This window comes from Charadrius vociferus, unplaced genomic scaffold, assembly GCF_000708025.1.
Source record: "Charadrius vociferus isolate BGI_N301 unplaced genomic scaffold, ASM70802v2 scaffold125, whole genome shotgun sequence".
In the NCBI taxonomy this organism is placed as follows: domain Eukaryota; kingdom Metazoa; phylum Chordata; class Aves; order Charadriiformes; family Charadriidae; genus Charadrius; species Charadrius vociferus.
In genome coordinates, this window is record NW_009649036.1 from 3,503,620 (window position 1) to 3,512,094 (window position 8,475).

The 8,475-nt window shown below is 37.3% G+C and overlaps 1 protein-coding gene across 1 annotated transcript in view; it reads left to right on the plus strand.

Annotated features, from left to right (window-relative positions):
* Positions 1-7,390, plus strand: part of TMBIM4 (transmembrane BAX inhibitor motif containing 4) — a 10,716-nt gene extending 3,326 nt beyond the window's left edge. The window contains exons 2-7 of the mRNA XM_009887837.1: positions 1,663-1,771; positions 3,042-3,147; positions 4,796-4,829; positions 5,827-5,944; positions 6,431-6,476; positions 7,068-7,390. Coding sequence (XP_009886139.1) covers positions 1,663-1,771; positions 3,042-3,147; positions 4,796-4,829; positions 5,827-5,944; positions 6,431-6,476; positions 7,068-7,274 — 620 coding nt within the window. The 3' untranslated portion in view covers positions 7,275-7,390. The remainder of the gene's footprint in view (positions 1-1,662; positions 1,772-3,041; positions 3,148-4,795; positions 4,830-5,826; positions 5,945-6,430; positions 6,477-7,067) is intronic.
* The last annotated feature ends 1,085 nt before the right edge of the window (positions 7,391-8,475 follow it).

Sequence of the window (8,475 nt, forward strand, 5' to 3'; positions counted from 1 at the left end):
CTCCCCCAGCCCTTGCGGAGAGGCCCCGGCTGCCTCCCCTGGCTGGGCGGGGGGGAGGGCGGGGGGCACGGGGGTGTCGTACCCCAGTGCTCCCAACGAGTTCCTCTCTGTTAACCCCATCGCCTGTGGGGTTTAGCTGAATTCGGGTTCTGCGCAATATTTTAACCTTCTGGGTAAAGGCTGAGAGTGGGGAGCGGGGGAGCGGTGCTTGGTCCAGGTTAAGCGTTGAAGGTGAAAGATCAGTGGCCGTCAAAAAACTGGATTTTATCATTTCAGTGTGTAGGGAGCAGGGCTTTGATAGAGGGACTAAACCCATATAGATCCACACTTGATTTTCTCCAGAGTGATGCGCTCTGAAGTCCAAGCATGGTACATAAGATGTATAAAAGCAAATTGGTGACCATAATTACACTCCTTTAACCAAGAAACTGAGGGATTTGAATTTCTTCGGCGAGGTCGTAAAATATTGTCTCTTCCACTTAAGCATTTTCGTGCTGTAAGGTCACAGCAGTGGCCGTGAAATAATGCTTTGCTGTTAACATGGAGGTCTCAAATGCATTGGGTACTCAGAAAAGTGTCTAATCAGTAATCGTTGCTGAAATAGTTATGGTGTTATTGGATACATCTTGGAATAAAAACAGCTGTGTGCTGTGAATTTTATATTAAATATTTCTGATAAACAGGAGACCTTTTCCTGTAAAAATACAGTTTTATCATGTTTGGAAAATAAAGGACACCATAGAAAATATGAAAGAGGTATTGCCGTTAGCAAAATTGCTGATGAGTTTAATAATGTGGGGAGAAGGCTATGCTAGCTAGCAGACTACTTCTAGGTTTGTTCAGTTTATTACAACAAAGTAGACCCCAGTCCCTCATGGCTTACAAGTATATTTAACTTTATCTGCTGCAAGCAGGTAATTCAGCTTATCATAGTTAGTGTGTACTCTTAAACTTGTTTAGGCTGTGCTATTAAAGATTGGATGGATTCTCCCTGTAAGCTCATTTTTCCTTTCAGAGCATTTTGCCTAATGGACTTGGTCTCCTTCCATTCAGAACAGAGAACATCTGTAATGATCTATCTGTGTGTCCTCCACTCTATGGCAGGGGGGTTGGAACTAGATGATCTTTAAGGTCCCTTCCAACTCTAACCAATCTATGATTCTATGATAAATTCTGGGATTTTTTAATTTTTTTTCTAGCAGTCTGTATCTGTAGGTACCAGCTCAGACAATGCAAGTTGCAAATGATGATAAATGATATTTAACATGGCAGAAGGTCAATCAAATAGATATTACTGTAAAAGTTTTTCCTTTTTTAACTTTTATGGCTGTTTCTGTCTTCCACAGAACTTCCAAGTTAATCTTTCTTCATTTAGGTCCATTAGATGTACAATGTGATGGAGAAGGTATACTGTTAGAAATTTCTTAGTGAGATTAGGTCTATGTAGTTTTTAAAAAGTAATGACGTCTAGGAGTAAGTGTAATTTTGCTGGAATACCGTATCAGTTTTTTAAGGAAAAATGGCTTCTTCCTGCTTTGCTCTGTACTTTTTCACTGAATAAAGACCTTCTAGTGGTTCCATATCAAATAGAAAACTTGTATGTGCTGTACTGCTGAACTTTGTAACTCAAAGGTGATTGTATTTTTATTTTTCTTATTCTAGCTTTTCTACGGAAAGTCTACAGTATTCTTTCCATTCAAGTTCTTTTGACCACAGTCACATCAGCAATTTTTCTGTACTCCACTGGAGTACAAGCATTTGTTCACGAAAGGTAAACGCTAAAATGAAATGGGGCTGTTTGTTGTGTGTTAAGTATAGTTTATGTAGTATTTTGCTCTGGAACACATCAGTATTCCTAATCATTTTTATACCTTTTGTTTTGATTTTGTAATAGAAATTTTGTAACCTGATTAGGAAATAACTTTTCTTTTCCTTGGTTTGTTATTAAAATTTATTTTTATTATTGAAGTTTATCTTAATCAATACTTTATTAATAGTACGTATTTTAATTTTTGTGCTATGAAAACCTATACGTCAGTTCCAGAACATCTCAGTCATTGACATTTCTTGTTTTATGGTCTAAGTGTCTGCTTTTAGAATCTGTTTGGAGTGCTCTTGTTTATAGGTACCTGTTCCAAAAAGCTGAATCATGTCTTACTCCTCTCCCTCCTTCCCTGATCCCTCCCCCATCTTCTTTTGTTTTTTTTTTCCTGAAAACTAGTCTGCTGAAATTCCTGTGGGCTTGCTTCTTTTTGCCTCTCAGATTTCCATGAGAAAAAAACAAGTCTCAAAACCCAAAGTTGTGAACAGGCAGGGGAAAAGAACAGCTGGGGAAAGGAGGGGACCGCTGAGCCCAGTGTCTGGTTTCCCATAAGTGCACTTGCAGACTTTGCTTTTACTTTCACTTCATGGGCCTGATAAAAAGGGAGCATCAAGCACTATATGAAAGTTTCTGTATAAGATACAGTGTATACAGTATAAAACGACAGTTTTATACTTAAATCTGATAATTTAAAATCATCCTCACTTAAAACTGTTGTGGTTTTGTGTTTGATTTTGGTCTAGTTTTTGCTTGGAGGGCTGCTTGAATGATTTAATTATAGTGATATTTACTGATCAGTACTGGTTTTCTTTGGTACAGTTATTGCCCATGTTTGTTGCATTCAGGTGCTTGTAAAAAACAGCTACCTGAATGTGGAGTTCTTAATAGGCAAAATATTACATATACTTGAATACTGTTACTTTAGTACTGATAGATTTTCCTCTTCATGCGGGTTCATCTCCAGGTGATGGATTCCTGGTCAATCTTTAGCTTTAGTATGAAAAAATTGTCTTTCCTTGTGACTGTACTATTTTTAACTGATTGTCTCTGGTGGTATGTTTTAGAGCAGTTTTATTGAAAAACTTGCTTTACATTTACTTTGGATATACAGAGCAGTATCTTCATCTAGGTGATCACTTAAAAACTTTGTTTGATATAAGCTGTTTTTAGTCTTCCAGATACTGTAATTTTGATGACTTTTTTGTATGGAACTTTACAGGCCTGCCTTGCTTTTGGTATCTGGGTTTGGATCTTTGGCTATAATTGTGGCACTGACCCTCTACAGACACCAGCATCCTGTTAATTTATACCTGCTTTTTGGATTTGTAAGTATTCATATAAATTTTATTTTAATAATCCCTAGAATATCTTCCCTTGTGATGAACTCCTTGAAGCAAACTAGTGGTGGCTAATTTGTTTTTCTTGTATTCCTTGAAAGATAACCTAAGTACTTCTCTGGAGGTTTTCAAGACCCGCCTGGATGCAGTCCTGAGTAATGTGCTCTGGGCGATCCTGCTTTAGCAGGGGAGTTGGACTAGATGATCTCTAGAGGTCCCTTCCAACTCTGAAAATTCCGTGATACTTACGAAGTTCGGAGTTATTTTTTGGAGGTTCTATCCTGAGGTTGTTCCTAGATAGCTTCTACTTCAGGTTTCTTTCAGCATCTTTTTAGGAACAGTGTTAGAACTTTGAATTAGGTTGTGCAAGCTTTTTTTTTTAGTGTGTGTGTATGTGTATAAATACATCTGTCTCTCTGCTCTCATTGTTCTGTTGATGTCAGTGATTTACTGGTCAATAGGAAAGAAGGAGGCATTTCTCTTAGCTTATTTGTTTAATGGACAGCCTCCAGCAAAGACCTGAATGCAACCAGCTATAGGTGTTTGTTTCATTAATTGTTTTCTTTCTGATGCTAAATTCTGAGCATGTTTCCAACACAGGCAGGTCAATCAGAGCTGTCCTCAAATTTCAGTCTCCTGCCTGATGTGGCAGATTTGTAGATATGGGCTAACTGTTGCTCTTGGATATTTTGGATTGTGGAGCAAAGCAGTCTTCTGAAAAGTAGTCACAGTAGGAATTTGATGCTTTAGGAGTTGCCTAAATTGTATTTGTGATACAATGGGAAGACAGCTTTGCTGTGTAATAAATAGACTGTTTAAATGTTAATGCAGTTGCGTGCTTCCTTGGAACTCTTGCAGTAGAGTGAAATGTTTAAAAACTTTCAACAAGTGCAGCTGTAACAAGGAGTGATGTAATAGTTTGGCCAAATGTGGTGTGGGAGTTTGTGGTATGACAGTTTAAGTATTACATTGCGTAGGAATAGAAGGGTTCAAATCTGTGTGTGATAAATTGGTTTAAACAAAATACATGTTAAATGTTCTGTTAGTTCTGACCTCTTGGTTCATGCCATAGATACTTTTCTCATCTTTTGTTGTAATGAAACTTAATTTGACATTACCTTTTAGAAAAAATCAGGGCCCATACTAGCTTTTCTGCCCAGACATCAATAATATATTTGATTTTAAGTTAGCTGTTTCATAACAAGGATGAGTGGGAAAAGGAAATCGGTGCAGATGCTTAGCTGTCTAATGAGATATTAAGAGTGTTGGATGAAAGTATTTCAAATATTGAAAAGTATGCAAAGAGCTGAAGACAGTTCATTTCCAGTAGCAGCTCAAAGCAATTTTAGAGCCTCTTGAATAGTTTGTAAGTAGTGTGATAAGAATGCTGTGTGCTTTGAGGAGAAAAAAAGGCATTTTTCTCATTTATTTTCAGTCTATATTGTATTATTTTTATGTAACAAACAACTTCCAGCACAGTAGGGCCATATGGTTGCCATTTTCATGTTGAAATTAAAAGTTTTTATATACAAAAAATTAAAAAGAGAGCTAATGTAATGCATGCTGGGATTATGTAGCAGAATGGGGCTCATCACATGTGAAGTCTCTGTGTAATTTATTTTTTTACTTTTTATAGACCCTACTGGAAGCCCTGACAGTTGCCATTACAGGTAAATTGTCTGATTCCTTAAAGAAATTGGAAAAGGAATCAAATATGTTGTACCAATTGCTATCTGAGATTCCTAGATGTAACTAAAGTGATAGTAAATCCAATGTTTGAAAATTTTAATGACAGGGATATAAGTTTAGCAAAAAACAGGAAATCAAGGGAGAAAACTGGATTCTGATCCAGAACTGAAACTGTGTAAACCTGAAGTGAGAAATGAGTTGTGCCATCCGTTCTTTCAGTACAGCTGGCAATATTTTTTTCTATACGGCAGCTCTCAGCAGAGCTGACCTGCAAATGAAATAACTGTATCTTCCCTCTCAGTTTCCTCCAAGGGAATTACTTTGGGTTCGGAGAGTTCTGTACTTTCTTGTCAGAATTGAGATGGGGCAGTGGGCAGACAAGTCCTGGCATCACCTTGCACTATAGCTTCCAGCATAAGCTGAAACCTCTTTATTATGGTTTATGATCTCCTGCAAAAAAAAAAAAAAAAAAAGTCCTTTGGAGAAAAAAAAAGATGAAGGAGGGAAGAACAAAGGTCGACTCATTTCTCTTACCTTTCCCTTCCTACCCCCAATCAAAACTTTTAAGAACCTTTACAGAGGACTGATTGTCTTGTGATTTTTTTTTTTCTTGTTTCAGTATCCTGAAAAATTCAGATAGCTTTTTCCTTAAGATCTCACATAGCTAGGCTTAAAAGTACTTACTATTTTCTTTTTTTTATTATTTTTATTGTGAGTAGGGAAGATCTGTTATCTCCATTTAAGAAGCTACGGCTATACTATAACTCTCAAACTTAGCTAGTGCTAGGGTCCTTGAGTCCTATGATCTTGATTTTGAAGTGCAAAGACAAGCTCAGGCATAATTTCTTTCTTTTGTTCACAGTTAAGATTTGTTTTTTCCTGTCTGTGAAAGTTTAAACTTCTGTTTCCTCAAAAGATAACTTAGCAGATCCATAGCATAGCGTTCTTTAAATGACAGTTTACTACTTCTGTTTATAGTGAGTTTCTATGATGTGTCCATCGTCTTGCAAGCTTTTATTCTTACTACTGCTGTATTTCTTGGACTGACCGCGTATACCTTGCAGTCAAAGAGAGACTTCAGCAAGTTTGGAGCAGGGTATGTTACCATATTGATGATTTTTTTTTTTTTGTTAAGCTAGTTTTTCCTTTTTTAAAGCAAGTTTTGCAGATGATATGATAATGAATACAGGTCAATAGAACCTCCTTCAAGGGAATGGTAAGGGTGTTACTTATCTTAAATTATTAATTTTCTGCAGTTCTGTTTTCTTGGTAAGAAATTCTTTTCTGTGATTATGATTCTTAAAACCATAGTATTATGCTAGAAAACTAGTTTACTTGCATTTTCCACTGAGACAGAAGGCAGCTGCTTCAAATATTTTTAAAAAAGTAAAGTCAGGACATAACTTTTGACAACTTTATAAAACCAAGTTTTACTACTGATACGAACAAACAGTTGGCACCTAAGAATTACAGATATTTGCTTGCCAAATATATTGTGAAGAGGTTTTATAGGAAGGGAAGAGATTTTAAGTAAAATTTAAAAGAAAAGATACTATTGCTCACAGTTTAATTTTTTTTTCAGCCTCTTCGCTTGTTTATGGATTCTTATCTTCTCGGGTTTCTTGAGGGTAAGATACCTTACATTCAAGATTAAAAATTATTCTTTTACATAAATCTTTTGCTAACTTCCAGTGTAACAAAAAGGTTTTGGACAGTCCAATATAGCTTAATGAAAGAAAATTCCCAGTCAGATCCATTACTGATGTAGATCATGCTGGTGATCTTTAACCATTCATTTCCAATTCAGATTTTCGTTGGATGCTGTTATTGCAAATGTGAAAGTGGTATTTGTGTTGACTGACAAAATTTGTCAGTTGAGAGCCACTAGTTGATTGAGAGAAGGGGAAGGAGATTTGGGGTTTAATTATAATTTGGTTTTCTAATTTTTCTACTGTTGTTAACAGTAGAAAACCAGCTCTGGAGACCAGAGCTTCCTTTCTCTTAAGTGGAGGCAGTTTTATGCAGTTAAAGACATTGTGTGACTGGGAGTTATATGAAATAACAACATTGAAATGTCATCCTAACATTGTATTTGTGTGTACATAACAGTAAAAAGACAGTGTATATCCTTGTTTTAGGTGTGGCGTATCATTATACAGGGATTTTAATATTAAAAAAAAATTAAAATTACCTTTTTTTCACGTTTCATTTGCCTCCAGCTGTTTTTCTACAGTGAGACAATAGAGTTGGTGTTTGCTGCTGCCGGAGCTCTTCTGTTCTGTGGATTTATTATTTATGACACTCATTTGCTGATGCACAAATTATCCCCTGAAGAGTACATACTGGCTGCAATCAATCTCTACTTGGACATCATCAATCTGTTCTTACACCTGCTGCGTTTACTGGAGGCATTTAATAAAAAATAGTCAAACGTGGTGTGGTTTGACTATAGCGTATATAAGGTTAAGTACCTAAATATCATTTGGATGATCTACAAACTGTAGTTCTGTCTTCTAGAGACTGAATCTTTATTACTTTTTCATTCCATTCTCCTTAGGAAAAGAAAAAAGGCTTTTTATGTAGCTAAATTTCTTCTCTAGAATATATATTTTATGTAGTAAACATGCTGTCGTTATTTCAGTCACTTTCTTAATCACTTAATTTGCACTTGACGTAATTCACGATGAAAACGTTTGCCAACTTCTGGTTGCTCCAGTGAGCCTCTCTCTGCTCTTCTGTAGCTGCTGGAAAGGTTTCCTGTGGGGTTGTAAGCGTGTGTACCGCATAAGGGTAGCCTGAGTTTATCGTTGTGCAATGTTTTACTAAGCTAAAATTTTTTCTAGTTTTTGTTTGGTAAAATGGAATGCTGTCTCTAACAGAGACATTCTGTTCTTGTTAAGGGCTGTCAGATTACTGCGTAAGCTGGGACGGTATTAAAGCAATTAAAGGGAATGTTCTTCATTTAAGTATTATTTATTGCCTATCTTTCAGTGTTCGGAAAAATCATTTGGAGATGGATTCTGGCGTTTTATCTGTTTGTGTATATTAAGGTTAATCGTCTGTCAATAAAAATTGGGAGAGCTTTAGTCTGTTCTTGCAGCTGAGTGTGGAGAAGGTCGGGGCACTGAGGAGGAGCTCTGCCAGCCCTCGCCGGACAGGAGCTGCTTCCCAAGCTGTTGAAATCCTGGAAGGGCAGGCAGGGTAAAAACCATTTTGAAAGGCTTTCTCACTTCATATTCAGTGCTTCTGTCAAAGTCCTGTACCAGCCAGAGGTTAGCAGAAAGCCGACACAGTGCACGGGAAACGTCCCATGTCCTACTGCAGGCAGTGCCACCACCTGCTCTCCATGCTGGAACTTGACTGAAGCTGCCACTTGTTTTGAGCAAGCGTAATGATTTCTCTCTTCTGTCGTAAGGTTTCATTAAGAAATGTGTGGAAATAGCTAAAAATAAAACGACACTTTTTTTTTTCCTTGTGATGAAATAGGTTTTTATTTTTTTCATCTGCACACCCTCTACATTTAGTGGTGGCTGGACGTTGTTTCACACCCGCAGCAGGCAGCTCGCTGCCTCACGGCCCAAGCATGAGGTGGGAAGGCGCCGGGGCTGCCCGGGGTTCGCCTTCCTC